General features: G+C 49.1%; 2 protein-coding genes across 5 annotated transcripts in view; one reads left to right on the top strand and one right to left on the bottom strand.

Annotated features, from left to right (window-relative positions):
• The window catches only part of BMP2K (BMP2 inducible kinase), a 50,005-nt gene extending 38,584 nt beyond the window's left edge, over nt 1–11,421 (top strand). For all 3 annotated transcript variants that reach the window (XM_040065296.2, XM_040065295.2, XM_040065297.1), the window contains one exon: nt 5,548–11,421. In XM_040065296.2, coding sequence (XP_039921230.1) covers nt 5,548–6,971 — 1,424 coding nt within the window. In that variant the 3' untranslated portion in view covers nt 6,972–11,421. The remainder of the gene's footprint in view (nt 1–5,547) is intronic.
• On the bottom strand, nt 11,387–18,160 carry PAQR3 (progestin and adipoQ receptor family member 3). Of its 2 annotated transcripts, none has more exons than XM_040065299.1 (6): nt 17,878–18,150; nt 17,632–17,794; nt 16,424–16,579; nt 15,509–15,706; nt 14,027–14,117; nt 11,387–13,182 (listed from the first exon to the last, which is right to left on the bottom strand). In XM_040065299.1, the coding sequence occupies exons 1-6, from the start codon at nt 18,060–18,062 to the stop codon at nt 13,160–13,162; spliced, it is 816 nt and encodes a 271-aa protein (XP_039921233.1). In that variant the 5' UTR covers nt 18,063–18,150; the 3' UTR covers nt 11,387–13,159. The 2 variants fall into 2 exon arrangements, with proteins under 2 accessions (XP_039921233.1, XP_058276552.1); XM_058420569.1 differs by lacking the exon at nt 11,387–13,182 and adding an exon at nt 13,572–13,720 and having other exon boundaries at nt 17,878–18,160.
• Between the last annotated feature and the right edge of the window lie 794 nt (nt 18,161–18,954).

Genomic DNA, 18,954 nt, shown 5'->3' with positions numbered 1-18,954 from the left:
TAAGGGTTCTGGTTCAGGTGATCTCGTTAACAGTTCTGCTCAGTGTTGTACAGCTCATGTATGCTGTAGATGTGATCAAGTCACTTGGTTTTTGTAGCCTCCGTGGATAACCCCTTCCGAGCCTCTGCGGCCCTGTTCCCTGTGCAGAGACTGAATAAAAGCGAGTCCAGTTCTGTAGCAGCTTCCTTCTGACTCAGCGACGTGGTGGTGTCTTCAGACGGTCGCTGCAGGTGTCTGCCTTGGAATACTGGGGGCTTTGTGGTATGGTGTGTATTGCCCCAGCTGCGTGGATCTTGCAGAAAACCAGCCGGCTGTGTGCCAGGCAGCAGTGCCATGGGAATCGTCTGGAGCCTTGAACACAGCACTGAGAAGCCCCGGCTGCAGTAGGTGCTGGCGGATGTGCACTGTGTCACAGCAGAAACGTGGGATGTCCTGGCAGGAACAGACGTGGGGGATGACTCTTCATTCAGTTGTTCTTTGTGTATGGCTTTTAACAGGGTTTCAAACCAATGCAAGTTCTGTACCGTGGCTGTGGAGTTCTGGGACCACTGCTGTCTGGGCCTTTAAGTGAGAAACAGCTTGCTAGAATTTAGGAAGAAATAATTAATAGCACACCATAAGAAACAAAAAGGACTTGAGCCACTTTTACAACTTGAAAAATGCTCCTGCCAGCATGAACATTTCTTTGATAGCTGATTTTGATTGTTTAAAGATGCCCAGACCTGTTCAGTGATCCGGCTGTCATAAAACATTTCAGGTTTAGGTAACTTGGCAGAGTAAGTTCTTGTCAATATCTTTACTCATTGAAAGCTTTGCTGATGTCACTCTGTACCTTCTTGGCTGTGGTTTCAGTTATTGATGGTGCTTGCTGAATGCAGGACATTTCCCTGTATCAAGATCATCTTAAGCTTCAGCTATTCTAGATGGCACCTCCTAAGTAACCTGAAATTGTTCACCCATCATAAGTATATTTGTATACATAAATGGTATGTCTGGGCTCTGCCAAGGGTCTGCATTTTCTCTCCAAAATGATCTACCAATTTTTAAAAAGTTTTTTCAAATCTTGCAACAGTTATGGGCATGTTGCACTATTTTTTTTATATTGCACTTTAATCTCTGGAGTAATTATTTAAAAGAATGTCAGCAACAGCTGCCAGGCACGAGTGTGGTATTCTTCCATTTTTGTTCCTCTTGAAAATAGAGGTGGTAAGACGTGTAAATCCATTACAGTGTTGAGCAGCTGCTGCCCTGGTTGTTGTTAGAGAACTGGTGCAGATTTAGTTGCAGCCCGCTGATAATCCACGGGCTGACATGTGGCAAATTGTTATGAAATGATGGTGGCAGTATGTTCCCAATTCCAAGGGAGCTTAAAGCTCTTACGCCCCGCTCTTGGGCTACCCTCGCGATACCCTAAAATGAGGAACCAGCAGAAGGCATGTAATTACTGCAGTTGTTAGAGGGAATTCATCCTCTTATAATCTTGTGTCTCGAAAAAGAACATCGGAACAGAAAATTTCCTTGAAGATTGGGATCTTCTTATACGATTAAAGATGTTCCACCTGGCTCGCATTTGAGCAAAGAACAATTGTTCCCTACAAGCTACAAACCTGATTAGAAGTGTGGTAATCTGAGCAGCGCATTGCAAGCAGATGTTGCGCGCCAGTGTGCAGCACTGCCGTCTAAATGTGTATCTGAAGGTCTCTGCAGCAGTGTAGCCTGACGAGATTGCATGAAATCAACATGACACAACGCTTGATTCAGTCTGGAAATCTGTTTGGCCAGAGCATTCAATTGTCATTAAGCAGGGACTTTTCCCTTTTGGGGGATTGTTTCTGTGTGTAGTGCTCTTGATTTAATTTGCTAACTTCATTAGCAGTGAAAGAAAAGGGCAACTGTAGTGTAGAAGACAAAAGTATTTCTATCTTAGTTTAAAACATGATAGTTCTAGGGAGGCTATTTTTGTTTCTTTGGTTTGGTTTTGATTCTTGTCTGTTGCAGTTTTTATCCCTGTCCCTGGGCCTAACCTGAAGCCACTGCAGCTGCAAAGGTGGGTGCAGAGATGGTTTGTTCCCTTGGGGTTGGCCAGGTAGGGCTAAAAGTGTGCAAGACGAGTATCTTAGTTTCTGCTTGGAGTAGGTGGCTAACCTCAACACACCCAGAGGGGTAAAGGAAGAGACTTGTTCTTTCCTGACACACTGCAGTGTGGGAGCAGTGATGTCACCATTCTGGAGATACTCCTTGGAGTAAAAGTGTTTTCTTCAAACCCACGTATGGGGAGCAGTTGTTCACAGCATCATCTGCTGTGTGCTGCCTGCTTTCCAGGTGACTGTCAGTGTAGGGTCATGCATGCTGGCTCTGCAGCTCTGAGAATAGTGAGCCCTTAGTGGAGGTTTTGAGTTTCTAGTCACTGTTGGATAGCTCCCAGTTTGTACATAATACCTAGGCGCTGGTTTTCTGCTGCAATAAGCAAGTCATGTTGGTAACTCTGGTAAAGATACTGGAGAAGGAGTATCTCAGCTGAAGAGCTAGAAATTTGGAAATCACCTTCAGAAAGCACTGCTGAGCTGAGATGCAGTTAGAGACTGCTGTGGTGGTGTTAAGAACAGGAAAAACTTCTTGCTGTGTCTTTGAGTGGCCCCAAAATTAAGATACTTTGTACAGTGTTTTCTCACATTCAGGGACAGATGTTTACAAATCCACACCTTAAGCTTCCCTTTCCTGTGGGCTGCCTCATTCCTGTCAGCACAAAGGCTGGTGTGTGCTGTATCCAGCCTGCCATGGCATTGCCCTCAGTAGAGCAAGAGCCCACAGAACTGACCAGGGCCAGGACAGACCGCTGTGGGCAAAGTGAAAATCAACACATACATCAAACTTTTGGTATTGTTAGCTATTCAAGCCCTTCCCCTGTGTCTGCCTCTGTCAGCCAGGAAGGTGCTCAGCTTCTCCTTGAAAAGTGGTTCAGAGCTCCAAGTACATGGGGAAAACACCTGGCTTCTGTGTTGCTGTGGTTACATGTCTCCAGCAAGAGGGATTGCTCAGTCAGTTCCTGGCTTCATCCGAGTTTCTCTGAAGGTTGTACTTGTTAGAGTGAAGAGAGGAAACCTTAGAGTGGAAAGGCTGGGTTGTCTTGATGCCTGATTCCCAGTAGCATTTGCTGTGTGTTGCCAGCAAGAATCACAGTTCTGAGAAACAGGTGGCTCTGTTGGGGTGCTGGAGCAGCCAGGGTGCTGTGGGAAATGTCCTCTTTGCTGTGCCATCTGTCTGGAGAGGTCTGGGGCTGAGAGCTGCACCTCCTGTGCCTCAGACAGCCCCTTAAGCTGCTCAGCTGCTCTAGGTGGAAGTTCAGGGTTCTGTCTCCTCAGTGCCTGTTGCAGTTTGTTTCCTAGGGACTCTGACTGTAGCAGCACTTGAGAAATAATATTTAAACCTTTTGGGAAGTCAGGTATATTAGATAACATTATGATTCAGTTCTTCCTTGAAAAAAAAATTGCTTTATTAGTCGTTTACTGCATGTTGAGATTAAGTGCAAAGGTCTAACCATTTTGTGGGACTGTAAAAACTGTTGTGGATATGGACATAGAGAAAAGGTTTGGGCCTTTTGTTGTGTAAGTGGTGTTAACAGTTAACCTAGAAGTAGTCCCTTTTTCTTTTAAATCTATTTGCATTTATACTAACATTAGTGTTCCAGTAAATATTGGAAACAGCAGGATTTGGAGGCTGGGGGGGGTCATATAGTGCAATGTGAAGGCTGTACCTTTGGGAAATCTAAAGTAAGCAGCAGAATAATCCAGATTCTAATTTAGTGGATAAAGCAAATATGTAGCATTTAAAATTACAGTAGATAAGAAGCAATCTGACACCAGAAGGCAAGAAGAAACAGCTCAAAGTCCTAATCACCTGATGTTTTTAGTCATTCTAGTCATCTTGTTTTTAAATCCTTACATAAATTGTATTGCTGCTGAATTTTGATTATTTTAAGTGCAACTGCAAAGGAGTGAGGAAGCTGATGGATGAGGAAATCGCTGTTAATTCCCTTTAGAATTGGAAGAAATGGCTCTTGTGAACTGGAGCATAGAAAGAAAAGAATCTGGCTTGGCCTGGAAGTTGCATGCTAGTTTCCTTGTGAAAGAAGGAATTAGCTGAGAAAATATTTCATATATTGTAAGAAGAAGAGCTATGAGCTGGATTCTGGCTGAAGATGATTTTTGGAGAAAGAGCAGATACCTGTAGCCATCCCTAGCTTTTTCAATCTTGAACACATGGAGTGGGTTAAATGTCAATGTTTGCCTAACAAAGCCGTAAGTGGAAGGTACCAGTTTTGTTTGGGTGAGGTCAGTGGTCCAGGGCAATGCTGTGGGTAGAGTTCTCCAGTAACTGCTCGAACAGGAGCAGCCCCAGCTGGTGTCAGATGCTGGAGATGTGAGTGGGGGCACATCTCTGGTGCCAGGGTGCCTGTGGCAGCCTCTCTGGGCAGAGTGGCACACAGGCTTTGGGCAGTGGCTCCGTGCCTGCCAGGAGGTGTATCCTCGCTGCTGTTGCTGGTGTTACACGTAACATTATGCACCTTATCTGTTGCCAAGAGGACATCTCAAGGAAGAATGTGCTTTACCCAGTGGAGACTTGAGTGTTTTGATTTTCCTCCTGTTCCTTCTCTTCTAGTAGAAATCCAAGTCAGTTACACTCCTGTAAGCATCTCTCCACATCACGGGGCTCTGACACAGGGAGAAAATGGATTTGCTTAGTGACGAGGGCGGTGCCAGTGCCACTGTGTAGCCTCCCCTGCTCTGGGGAGTGGTGCCAGTGCCACTGTGTAGCTTCCCCTGCTCTGCCTGCTCCTGCCATCTCTTTTTTTGTACTGCTGCAAAATTTTTACTGCTTCCAGTGTTCCCAAGGCAACTACACCACAAAAGACTCATCAGTGAATTGTTCTCTCAGTTCTAGCTGTCAGTGAATAGTGGGGAGAAAGCTGGCAGAGGAAAGTGAGTAGATAGATTTCCTTGCCATCGAGAAGCTGAGCTGACAGGTTGCATTTAGACACAGAGCAGCAAGCGTTGCTCTCAGACATGAGGAAAAACAAGAGCTGTTGTGCCTCAGTTCCTGCAGAAGTTGAAAGAGCTGCTCTTGCAACTAGAGCATTGTTTGTCAGAGCAGACTATCAAAGCAGAAGCACTTACAAAAATAGCTTAAAAAAATATAATATAGAAAATTAAAGTATTTAAATCCTTCTGTCTCCTGTTTTCCCAGAGAAAAGTGGCTGTATAATGACTGGGTTTGAAAAGCTATCTCTAGAGATCAGCTGTGTCCATTAGCCCTTTGGTATGCCCCCTAAATACTGGTACTGTATTTCCAGCCACCTTGTGCTTTAGAAGTAAAGCTGGCAGCTCTGGCTGTTGATTTTATGAGTGTTGTTTGAAATGTCAGATTTGATTTTTTGCATTTGATTATGTTTGCATCATCTGCTGGGATGTGTGGCTGCGGGGTGCGTGGAGTAAGTTTTGCTGTTGTATGTTTTTAAGTTTTCATTTGCTTTTTTCTTTGGACCTGCAGGTTCCCCTGGAAGACAATTGGATAACTCAGCCAGCAATCAAGGAGCTAACTTAGGGACCCCAACAAAGGCTGGAAAACTGAGCCATGCATTTAGAGATCCCCGAGCGGGGAGGAAAAGTGCAGAGGGACACGTGACAAAAGTTGGTGAGGAGTCAGAGAGTGATTTTGAGTCTGATCCTCCTTCTCCCAAGAGCAGTGAGGAAGAAGAAGAACAGGAGGATGAAGAAGTCTTGCATGGAGAGAATGGAGACTTCAATGATGACAATGATACAGAACCAGAGAACTTAGGCCACCGACCTCTCCTCATGGATTCTGAGGAAGAGGCGGAAGAAGAGGAGGAAGAAAAGCAGAGCTCTGATTCTGATTGTGACCGAACCAAGCAAAAATATGCGCAAGGGCTCCTGAGCACTCGATTCAGAGATGGTATGGGCAGCAGTGAAATCACAGAGACCAGTTCAGTGCCTATGTCACCGCCTGAGGTGCCAAGCGCTCTGATCAACTCTGGCCAAGAATTTGATGTGTTTGGAGCTGTGCCCTTTTTCACTCTGCAGCCTCAGGCAAGGGAGGAGATGGACAAAAACGTTTCTTCTCAAGTGGCTGGGAAAAGCCAAGAACAGGATGACTTCGATGTTTTCATAAAAGCTCCTTTCAGCAAAAAAGTGCCCCAGCAAGATGGGCAGGGGTCAGGGATGGAGGCTCTGCTCTCCCCCACCTCTCCACGGAGCGTGGATATCTTCGGTTGCACTCCATTTCAGCCGTCCCTTCTCCCCAAGTCTGCTGGGAGTAGGGAGGACCTGTTTGGGCTGGTTCCGTTCGAGGAGATCACGGGGAGCCAGCAGCATCAGAAGGTGAAGCAGCAGCGGAACCTGCAGAAACTCTCTTCCCGCCAGAGGCGCATGAAGCAGGAGGTGTCCAAGAACAACGGGAAGCGCCATCACGGCACCCCCACCACCACCAAGAAGGGGCTGAAACCCAGCTACCGCACCCCGGAGCGTGCCCGCCGGCACAGGAAGGCCGGCCGCAGGGACTCCCAGAGCAGCAACGAGTTCCTGACCATCTCAGACTCCAAGGAGAACATCAGTGTGGCCTTGTCTGACAGCAAGGATCGAGCCAACCCTCTACAGACAGACGAGACCCTACTGGATCCTTTTGGAGCCAAACCCTTCCACCCGCCGGACCTGATGCGCCATGCCCAGCACCAGGGCTTTGGGGACAGCTGCGGGGAGCACGGCGCAGTAGTCGTGGGTGGCAGGCCGAGGCAGAGCTCCTTGCACGGGGCTGTTCATGGTGGGGATGGGCTGAAAACAGATGACTTTGGTGCGGTGCCCTTCACAGAGCTGGTCGTGCAGAGCACACAGGGCCAACCGCAGCAGGCACTGGAGTTAGATCCCTTTGGAGCAGCTCCATTCCCTTCTAAACAGTAGAGGCTTCCAATGGGTTTTCCCCCACTCCACCTCTCCAAGTCCCTTAATAAAGATTTAGCGGAGTAATTTATGTGGTTAAAATGCCAGGGGCCTGGGTTGTACAGCTTGTTCAGGCTGAGGAGGCAGCGGTCTGTGTGCATGATGGAATTGCAAGTAATGGCTAATTCTGATTTGGGCCTTCTTGAGAAAATGAAAAAAAAAAAAATCAGGAATGTTGTTTCCTTACGGAAGATGGCTCCCAGAATGAAATGAGGAATTGGATATGAATCCCTGACTTGGGACCCTGGGACATACTGTCATTGTGCACTTTGGTGTTGCCTTTCCTTCCCTCTGCCACATGCCTCGGTGGAGGTGGAGCTCTCCTCCTTTCCAGGGAGCACATGGAAAATGTTTTCCATATGTACAGGGGGCTGATGAACTGTGGTGCTTTGTCATGTCTCAGCACACCTAAGAACCAAGATATACTGATATCCAGATCATGTGCTGGAAATGGCCAAGTCTTTGCTTCCTAGGTGAAAATTACTTTTAATAATCATAAGAACAAAGCAGCCACATCCTCAAGGGTCTGTGGCCCAGAATTGTGGAGCACAGCTGTGGCTTGGGACCTCTCAGACTTCTATGCAGCTGCAGAGATGAAAGGCAGATTATTTTTTGTGTGCCTAAATGGTCAATTATTTTTTTTTTCCTCTAGTAAGTGCCATTAATGTAAAATAGCAAACTGGTAATGTAGAGTCAAAACTAAAGAAGCAGGTCATTTACTGATCCGTGAGAAGACTGAATGTGTAGGGGAGTGAGCCAGCAGGGACATGGCTGGGATTGCAGCACTTAGGAGACTCCTCATCATGCTGGAAGAGGGGCTGTCCTTGGGCACATACAGAGTGTTTCAGATGACTTGCAGAGTTGACTGTGAGGTACAACCATTGCATTGATTTGATTAGCAATTGGGATTTCTGTCTGTTTTCCTCTTGGATTTTTATTGCAAAGAAAATGTGTATTCTCTCAAACCTGTTGGTTTTTTACCACAACAGTTTTATGAACTGACTGAAACCTAATGCTCTTTTAGGGTTTGCTAAATGCACTGAGCTTTGGAGATGCTCCCTGCCCCGGCTGTGTCCCAGCAGGAGCCGGTGGCTGCCGGACCACTGAGCTGCATTTCACCCCAGAGCCTTTTGGGCAGGACTCCTGCCCTGCTACCTAGGCCCTTGGAGGCTGAGGGAACTCTGGGAGGTGCCTCTGGTGATGGGAGGAGGTGTGAACACTGCCGAGCACAGGGTTGGCCTCCTGTGGTGCAGAAGCTGGTGGTGTGTGTAGGTGGGACAGTTCTGCTGCCTCCCAGCTTGTCCCAACCCATGGACACCGCCTGCAGTGACAGTGCCCTTCAGGACAGCCATGCCTGGGTTCCATGGCCATCCTTACAGGGGCATGGAAGGAGCTGGTTCCTCAGCTTGTCTCACCTCTGTGTCCTGCTCCACTGGAGTCTGAGGCTGGTGTTTGCACATGTAAGACATCACTGTTTGTGGCCAGGTGTCCTCATGTCTCCCCATCACAGATGAAATGAAATATTCAGGGTTGTGAGCTTTCCCCCCCTCACCCAATGCCTCCTGCTGGATATACAGGAGATCTGTGATCCTGAGATCTCTGAGGTGTGGGATTTGGTCCCTTATAATATTCACTGAAAACACGTTGAAGACAAATCCCATGATTCCTTTGGGATCAGTATGATGAAATGCCCCCTAGGTTATATGTGAGATCGCTTCCCTTAGCCCTGGAATCTGAATGGACCTCATAGGTGTATAGATAGCTACCTTTATCTTCATCAGTTTCATTTCTCACAGGGTGTAAGTGGACTATTCCAGCTGTGCCTGCTTCAGTGTGCCTTTTCCAGGCTTAGAAGTTAAGCCCTTGGGAGATTGAGTAGAAATGTTTCAACACAGGACTTTCCGGGCTTTATTACTGCTCTTCACACCTGTTTGGTGCCAAAGGCTGTGAGAAGCACATGCCAGTTTTTGTAGCATTTCTGACACTCAGGTTAAAGGTATTTTTCCCTTCTTTTTTTTTTTTTTTCCCTCTGTGCATGCTTAGGAGCTGCCTTTCTCAATGTCCTTCAGAGCTGTTAGCTACCTGAAGAGCTCTCGGAACAGAGTGAGATGACAAATGGGGCACTGGGGTGGACGCAAAATGAGATTAAAACTGTGGTCCTACATGTGGCTGGTCCCCACCAAAGCCACGCTGTTGCTGCCTTCCCAGTGGGAAAGCAATGGGAAGGGTTAACAATGCACATGGCACTGGGGCTTGGCTCCAGGGCCTGGGAGAAGTGGGGGCTGTTGGACATGTGGGGAGGAGGCTGGGCACCGGCAGGCCCAGTGTGGGCAGAAGTGATCAGGTAAATTAAAAATAGGAGATGTGTTCACGTATGGTTGATTTACTCTGGGACTCCAGGCTGAGGAGGGCTGCAGGAGTTTTGGCAGAAGGTTCCTATGTAATTACATTGCTGCACAGCAAAGCTGAAGGGAGAGGTAAGGCAAAGGCAAACTGCAGACCCCAGTGACTCTGTAGAGCTGGCACGAGTTATGGCTCATGATATTTGTCTCCTAATGGCCTTAACAAACCTGGTTCTTCATACTGGAGACACCAATCAGGTTTTTCCTTAAATGTAATTTTTTCTCTTTAGAGTTATTTTATCCTTTCTCGTGGTCGATGGGAGATTGGTGCACCCCGCTAAGCCGACTTTGCCTGGTGTATGTAGTTTATACACAACTGAACTCAAGTTTGGGGTTATTTTCAACCACTCTCCATTATTCAAAGGAGGTTAAATGTGTGACTGTCAGAGAATGGGATATCCTTTGACTTTTTTCAGGGTATGTGGAGTACAACATAAAATCAGGAAAGCCTTTGCTGCAGTAGACACTTATGTGCTGCCTGTGGTAGCAAGAGGGCAAAGTAAGGGGTTGACACTTTGCTTCCAGACAGAAATCCCAATGGATTTTTACAGCTTCTCCTTCAGCATGCTGAGGGACTGAAGCACAGACCTTCTAGGATCAGCTGCTGGAGAGAGCGTCTGTCCCAAGGTACTATGAAGCCCTTAATGGTTGTGGAGATGGAGAGAAAAACCAGATAGTTGTGTTTGCAGACTCAAAGGGCCCTGAGGTGTGTAATTAATATAATTAATGCTTTGGCTGCCCTGTGTGTGGTGGGGGGCTCTGTGAGCACCAGCGTTGGAGGAAAAAGCTTATAATCACTCTGGGTGTCCCAGTTAGTAAAACCGAGTACTGTGAAAATAAGTTGATATATTTGCTACTGTGAGAATAAGAGTTTATCTGGAGTTTTTTATACTATATCGTGTATTTTTATATATGAGAAGTATATATAAAATATACACATGCTCGCACACATCACATACCCCTTGGAGTTGCTGTGGTTTTGGTAACCCAGCAGCCACAATCATGTTTGTGACTTGAGTGAATATGAGTTAAGCACCAAGGGTGGCTGCTGTGTTACTGTTCCATAGTGCTTATTTTGAAAGAAAATCAAAGAGATTGTATGTATGGCTAAAGTTACGACTGAGGCATCACCTAGTATTAAAGAGCATAAATACTATTTTAAAATTGCTGGCATTCAGCTTTTAAGTGCACTTGCCTGAACTACACTTCCATTTCTTGTTAGACTTGGAGTTTCTAAAGCTTTTTTGTGTACTACTAAAGCGAGAACTTTTAACTTTTTTTGTGAAGCTGATGTATATCATAAAATCCTTGGAGTTGTTAAATAAAAAAACTTGTTAAGTGTCTTTGCAGGTCTCTTCCACACTGCATTGTGAAGTGTTCATGTGTAGGCTTTCATTTATTTACTCAATATAAGCAGTGCTGCTGCTGCTGAATTATGTTGTAGCTGTAAGCACCTGTGGCTCTCTTAAAAAGTGTTTGAAGTAGTTGTATTTGCTGTCCAGTCATCTTGCTGTGTCCGACTGGTTAAAAATCTGTGGATCATGTGTTATTTTGAATTCCTTGGGTTCAGTGCTACTCCTTAAAGCCTTACTGCAGAAAGGTCATGTATGGTTCCCAATGCCACTGCTGTGGACTGAGTTCTGCACTTCTGGACTGAACTATAATGTGGTGTGAGCCCCTATCTGCAGTTGTTTACTGGAGCAGGTTTTTTGAATGCTCCTTGTATTGATTTTACTCTTGGGTGAGCTGAAGTAAGAATGAAAATGGTCAAGAACAGATAAAGCAGCAACAGGACTCTGTTAATAATGAGTAGTGGTAGTAGGTTGCAAATCTGAGTTCGTCAGCAAATTCAGCTAGAGATTCTCCCCCAAAAATCTGTCTTTGTAACCCACAGGATGTGGCACAAGTTCCATGGCTGAGCCATCGACATCTATTGTTCCACTGCATGAGATGCAGGAATGATGTTACTCCAAGGAAAAAGCCAATGGACGGGAATTTATTTATAGGTTCAGTATGTACATCAAAGACCATCATGCAGCTTGATAAATTGTGTCAGGTAAAAATGCACAGCTTGGCAATCAGTTTCCTTATCTGGTGAAAACTGCTGGAGTAGTTAATTTCCATTTAAAAAATACATTAGCGAATGCTAAAGTCAGTATTATTTCAGAGCACAGACACATTCTTCAGGTATTACTGTACACATAACACTGGGAAAACAGACTTTTATACTTGCGAGTTCCTTGTCAGGCTTCAGGAGTAGTCATTAGTGCACTTGAAACTTGCTTGGTTGTCAAGTTAAAAAAAAAAAAAATCATAAAAAAATCAGTGCTTACACTGAAAGGCTTAAAGGTCTGCGAGCTGAATCATTAATGCAGAGTCAGTTTTGCCACTATTTGTCTCTGGAGTTAATAAAACCGATAAAAAAGCACCAAAACCACCCTCTGACCTAAAGACAGCATCCCTGTCCAGCACATCAGGAGGAGTTAGTATCCTACCCTCTCCATGCCCGAGGAGTTCAGGTGCTTATCTGTAAGCTTCCACCTCCATTACAAGTCTCCTTGGCACACCCTGACCAGAAAACAAGTCCTGCTCCTCTGCCTTAACCCAGGGAGAGGCAGCTTTAGGCAACTAACAGAGCCTGCCTGCCCTGAGGCAGTCACTGCAGTGAGCCAGCCTCTCCCAGTGGATTACAGGGATGCCCTCTCCACAAGGACATCAGCCACTCAGGATGAGTCCCAACAGCATCGTTGCCTCTAACCCGAAGTTCAAAGGATTTCAACGCTGTTTGGAAGACTGGCACCCCTGGAGCTTAATTCTGCTGGGCTGCAGCTATGCAATAACCAGAGTATTTCATGGCTCCCTGGTGTTCATTTTTTAAGAGATGGTTCCATGACATACCCTGAAACTCCAGCCAGCCTTTGCACTGTGGCAGGATTATGGCAGCAAGCCCTTTTGGACAGCAGTGTCTGTGAATGCAGTATCATCCTTCACATATGGAAAGGCCAAAGGTCAGGAATCTGCATCCCCAGAAGGTTCACTGATTGCAAAACAGCAACAAACATGGACATGGAGGCTTAGTGCTACTCCTAGAATATTTTGGAATACCAATTCCGGATTACTGAAGAGGTCTAGCGAAATTTCGTCAAGCAATGGCACGACCCCCGTTGGGGGAGGCTGTTTTTAAGATCCGCAATGAAGATCCAGGTGTGCTGGATGTCATGTGATCTGATCTTCAAGGGAATGGGAAAGAGCTCGTCCAGAGCAGAATACAAATCCACTGAATTCCAGTTCGTATGTTCCTGTGCCAACACTGAAGCATAAAAACATCTTCCATGCAAAGGCTGAAGGATGCACAGCCCACTGGGCTACGGTTTGGATCCAGGACCGGCTCCCACAGTTCCTACAATTTTACAGGCACACTGTCAGAAGTGTTCTCTTAATGGTGCACACCATCCAAAAACCTGTTGTCCAGGCCTGAGTACCCTTGGCTGAGCTGTTTGTGTTTGCCAGGCAACAAAACATCCTGCATGCCAAGTTAGCTGAGCTTTCTGCTGTTTGGTGCTTGACTGCAGAGCAGGAACTGGCTGAGGAGGAAATGCCCCTCAGATCCCAGGCAGTGCCGCTGCGTTTATCAAAGCTTGCAGTAACACTTTGTCCCAGCAAGGGGATAACAGTCCAGGAGTCAGGAAAGGAACTGCCTCAGTCCTTGACAGTACAGCTCATCACATGAGGTCCAGGCCCTTGGAGTCACGAATCCTCTTGTGCTGCCTCTGAAACAGCAGGGAAATGAGGTAAATTGCTGTGCATGTGTACTCGTCTGCAACTCGTCTGATTCCCACAACATCCAGATCAATGCTAAGCAGACTGAAAACCTGACAAAAGCCTGATGGTTTGAGGCTACTAAGATTGTGACACTGAGCTGGAAAGGGATCTGGAAGGGATAAGTCCAGCCTGCCCTGAAACTGCTCAAGGGCCCAGCAGCTCCACAGAGCCTCATCCAGTGCAGCAGCAGAGGTGAGTGGAGTGCTTGGCATCACATCCCTGCTTTTTATTTGCACTGGTCAGGACCCACTCTGGGGCAGCGACCTGAGGTTTAGGCCAGGATTCCTGAAGCCTGTGGTTAGAGTATCCTGCTCCCCGAGGATGGCAACAGCCGTACCTTGGCTCACAAGTCCGCGCTGTACTCGGGGCAGGGCTTGCTGTGTCGGTACTGCATGATGTACACTGTGGACTGGTGCCACCAGTACAGCATCACCACTGCCAGGATGTGCCACACCTGGTGGCTCGAGCCGAGGTAGTTCAGCTGGCCTGTGGGGGAGAACAGGGGCATGGAGTTCAGCTGTTCAGTTTGGCCACAGCGCGTGCAGTGCAATCAGCCTCCTGCAGAGCTCCGCCATACCCTGCCCTTGAGGGGTGGCAGGGAAAGTTCTTTAACGAACTTGATGGAAGTTGTCTGTCTCCTCCCACTCTTTTACTCTGCATGGGAACACTGCACAGGGAACACGGTCAGCCTGTCCTCTCCCCGGAAGTTCAGGACCCACAGCAAGGAGTGTGACATTGCAGGAAGCTTAACTGCAGAAAAATAAACAAAACAGCCAGAAGAGAATTTCCTACCTGGGAAGTATCTTTCTGGAACTTTGGAAATATAGAAGAGAAAAGCTACAGCAGCGATGAAGTACATGACAAATACCCGCGGAGCAAACTCCTGCAAAAGAAAAGGGAGCTCTCCTATTCTGTTAGAAGGCAAAAACAGAAAAAAATGTACCTAAAGATAAAGCAGGAGAAAGTATGACAACACTGAATCTTCCTTCTCTGCCTGTGGTCAGCTATGCACAAATCCAAAGGGGATGCACATGCCAAACTCTGGGAGAGCCTGAGTGGGAAGAAACCTTTTATTCCAGCCTACACCCAAGCTATTCAGTTCAGCTGATAGCAGACACAGCACCTGTCTGAGAAAGGTCCCTTGCCACCCCCTGACCCTGCACTGAACAGCCAGGGTGAGGGACACTGCACTGCACATCCCACTTACACTGGGATTGCAGCTGCCGCACCGGAGCCCGCTAAGACTGCTCACACTGGGTGGTCAATAACCAGCAATTCAGTCACCAGGTGGATTTTGGTAGCAGAATGTTTTGTTACCAAAAGTGGGCCATTTTTCTCAAGTGTGGAAACAAACCGTGTACTGTAGACACCATCCTGCTATCCCAGAAGCCAAATGGGGTAGTGTGGGGGCACAACTGCTATTGATATGATTTTTAGAGGGCCAGTGTGAAATGTCCTATAGAAAGGCCACATCTATTTCCAAGTGGTGCTCTGCCACATTCAGCAGCAGCTCTGGGCCAGGCTGAACCCTCACCCTAAGGGACAGTCATCCATCCAGGCCAGCGCAGGCATGTGCAGTTTGTGCTGACTATGAAAAGGAAGTGTTTCCTTCAGTCCCTGGGGTAACTGCCATGATGTTTCAGGGTGGTTCATACCAGCGCACTCTGGACTGCCTTTAGCTGTACTGGGCTGCTGCTTTCATAGCGTAATTTCAAGGGGTGAAACAAACAGGAAAATAGTAACATGAAAGAGCTGTTAGAGGATTGTGTAGGAGATAGACGGCTGAGCAGGTAAATGCTGATTTCTGCTGCCATCCTAGGGAACAGAAGAGGAGACAACTAATCATCCCATCTATCCCAGTGTCTTCTGGTTGCCCTTTGGAGCTGTGGAGGTGGACAGCTCTGAGATCTCACGCAGCCTGACAGGCTCCTTCTGTTCCACAGTCCCCTCAGCTCCTGGCCCCCTGCCTGGTGAGGGTGTGGTCTGCCCACACAGGCTGCTCTGTGCCCAGGCATGGACACACCTGGACCTTGCTTTCCTTCTCACCGTGCAGCTTTAGGGCAGCACAGCCGAATGAAGCTTCCCAAGCCGTTTACCCCCTCTCAACCCATTTCTGTGTTCCCATTTGGATCATATCGACTAAAAGAATTCTGTCCTTAGAGGAATTTTACCTCCTCCTGCTTCCCTGTTGTTTCCCCGAGTGTAAGAGGAAAATGGCAAGTGAAATGCAAAAGGGAATCTCATTTCCTTTTTTCTTTTTTTTTTTCTTTTTACCTGTACAATGGATGCACCAACACCACCATTGAGCCAAACCCAGTGGATGGTGGGAATTATTCCGTAGCCAGACACGGAGCAGAAGATGATGGAGCGCAGCCTGTGCCACTGCTGTGTGAGGTAACTGGGGTGGATCTGAGCAAAAAACACTGCCAGGATCATGGCCAGCACAGTGATCAAATACACCTGGCGCCAGTACTGAGGGCAAAAAGAAACAAAGGCAAGTTTGTGGGTTTCTTATCAAAAGAAGTGCAAAAGTCAGCTCTAGACAGAAAGTTTCAGTGGCTGAGCGCAGCGATACCTCAAGCTGTCCCTGCCAGTGGTGGGTCTCTGTGCAGGGCCCTGTGTTTGTCAGCTGGTGCTGAGGGGAAGGGAATCTATTGCTTGGGGACACCTGGCACCACATCCTTTATTCCAAGCACTTCCTGCACCAAATGTTTTCAATGCACCTGTGCCTCACCAGCCCAGTTCAGCTCCTGGACAGCCATGTCCACGGCAGGCCTTGAGAGGGAACTCATTTACTCATCTTCTATTAGACGGAGGGAAAACAAGGTTGTTTCTGCCTCATAGCAGCTACCTCATGGACAACGCTGCTTGAATAAAGTACCTGTGATGGGAAACATCCTATGATCAGCCTCAGGCACTGGGTACAGGTAGGACCTGTAAAGTTTCTCTGCCTTGAGAGAAATTTAAATATTTTCTTGAGGCTTGTGCAATCAACAGTTGGAAAGGAAAACCTGGATTTGCCTGTCCCTTCAGTTCTGCTGAGGTCAGAGGGATGCGTTCCAGTTCCTATCCCTGTCTCCTCCCTCCTGTTCTATTTGGACACCTGTACCGAGCCCTCTTCCTCCAGCACGGAAACTACAGTGAGACCGCACAAATGAAACCCTGCAAGGACATGTGCTCCTGACTCACATTACTGCAATAGAAGGCATAGAACACCCCTGATACGTAGCAGCCCAGGATCCCGATGGAAATTCCCGCGTAATCCAGTGCCATCCAGCGCCGGCTGGTCTTCTCAGAGCGGTGACAGCAGAACAGGTGATATCCTACTGAGCAAAGCATACAGACCTACACAGAGGGCCAGAGGAGGAGGGTTAATTCCTTACAAAGGAACAGGGAGCACAGCAAGCTTCAGCTCTGCAGCTGGAGCAGGCGCCCGGCCCATGACATGTTGTGCAGTGCACCTTGGTGCAGGCACTGGTGATCCCTTTATGCCAGCCAGCCACCAAGCTTCTCTGGCAGCAGGGAGGAGGAGCAGGACACTGCAAACCTTGATAACCAGTTGCACAAGTAAGAAAAGTGGGCTCGTGAGGCCGAGTGAGCTGACAGTGCTCCAGGGAGGCACATCTGCACCAGTACGGGGGGGATGAATTCCACCAGGCCAAACTGCCCCAGGCAGAGCCCAAAGCCCAAATCTGCCCTGACTGCCCAGGACCCACTGTGTGCTTTTACTGAGGGAACACATGGAAATTTAACTCCTAATGCACAGGCTGCTTGTTTGCTCCTAGGCTGGCTTAAAATCCTTTCCCTGAGAAGTGTTTGGTTCTCTGTGACCTTCTGCAGGAGCACAGAGGAGCACTAGAGTAGTGCTTTCTCAGCCAGCAAGGGAGTTTTCCCCACTTGTGGCTGTACAAAGTCATCCTGTACCCTGCAGAGAACACAAACAGTGCCTTTAGCCCTCTGTGCTCTTTCAAGGACAGCGCACTTCACAAGCACTGCAGTGGCCCTTGGAAGTCTGCTGTGGAAACATGTATTTTACAGACAAGTAAGAAGTCAGGCCACTAGCCCTCCTGCCCTTCCCAGCCATCAGGCCACGGCTGATCTCCATGCTCCGGTGCTTGGCCTTTCCAGCAGCACGTGGTGGCACCTGGAGCCGCGTCAGGCCCCCCCTGAAACTGCGGAAGCTCTGAGACACTGCGTGGACAAACGCACTTGTTTACCACTGACTCTCTCCTATGCCAGCTGTGTTCAGTTTTCCCCAGCTTATTCCAGGTCAAATCCGACCCGACCACAGCGGCTTTTACCTGGAAGAGCGATGCCACTCAAACCGCGCTGTCCCCGGAGCGACCCGAGCCCGCACAGCGGGAGGGGTTCAACACCGCCCTGGAGCCGGCGCCCACCTGGAAGCAGAAGAGGCAGACGGAGCAGATGACGAAATCCTCGCGGGAGGCGCCGGCCGCCGGCAGCACGGCCGTCAGGTCGTAGATGCCCAGCGTGAAGAAGAGCAGGAAGCCGAGCAGGTGGCTCCAGATGTTGACGGTCTCGTTGGAGAGGATGAAGAGGCTGAGGGAGAGGAGACACAAGGCGGGGCAGGCGGTGAGCGGCGGCGGGGGCGGCGGAGGCCCGGGGCCGCGGGGCGCGCTCACCTCTTGATGCAGAGGCGGGAGGGCAGGTAGGCGCGGTATCCATCGGTGATGTAGGGGTTGTCCTTCAGGAACACCGGGATCTGCTCGTACGTGTACAGCCGGATGCCGCGGGGCACCAGCACCGGCCAGTATTGGTAGCTGCCCAGCTCGATGTAGTGCGCGCTGCGTAGCAGCTTCTGGTGCATCCTGCCTGCCGCCGCATCGGACCGCCCCAAGCCGCCCTCACGGGCCGGGGGCCGGGATCGGGATCGGGACTGGGAGCGGCGCCGGGAACGGCCGTGATGGCGTCACCGAGCGGCGCCCACCGATAGCGTCACTGCGCGGCTCCGCCTCGTCCTGTGCCGGAAATGACCGCGAGGTGGCGCCCGGGAGGCGCAGGGTCCCTTCAGGGCGCCTTGGGCTCCTCGGATCTGCGGGACGCCTCAGAGCCGCCGGAACGCCCGGGGTGCCTCAGTCCTTCGGGACCCCTCAGAGCCGTCAGCTTCCCGGGATCCCTCAGGGCTCTCAACCCCCCGAGACCCCTCAAAGCCCTCAGACCTCCGGGACCCCCCAAGGTGCCTCAGATTCCCGGGAACCCTCAGAGCCTTCTGACCTTTGGGACACCCCCTGCGTCCTCAGATCTCTGGGATCACCCGGGGTGCTTCAGGCTTCTGGGACCCCTCATACCTTCTGGAACCCTTCAGGGCCCCTCAGAGCCTCTGGAACCCCCTGAGGTGCCTCAGACTCCTCGCACCTCCTGGACTCCTCGGAGTCCCTCGGACCTTTGGCACCCCCATAGGGCACCTCAGAGCTCTGGGATCCCCTGAGGTGCCTTGGACTCCTCAGACCCCTGGGGTGCCTCACACCTGCCAGAACTCCTTGGGGCCCCTCAGAGCTCTCAAACCCTCTGAGACACCCTGAGGTGCCTCAGTCCCTCCCGTACCCCTCAGACTTCTGGGATCCCCTAAGGTACCTTGGATGCCTCCGAGCCTTGGGGTGCATCAGACCTTCCAGGGCCCTCCAGGACTCCTCAGAGCCTCTGAACCCATGGGGACTGCCCGTACCCGTCAGCCCTCTGAAACAACAGACATGCCTTTG

This window comes from Hirundo rustica, chromosome 5, assembly GCF_015227805.2.
Source record: "Hirundo rustica isolate bHirRus1 chromosome 5, bHirRus1.pri.v3, whole genome shotgun sequence".
Classification (NCBI taxonomy): Eukaryota; Metazoa; Chordata; class Aves; order Passeriformes; family Hirundinidae; genus Hirundo; species Hirundo rustica.
This window is presented reverse-complemented; position numbering and strand designations above follow the sequence as displayed.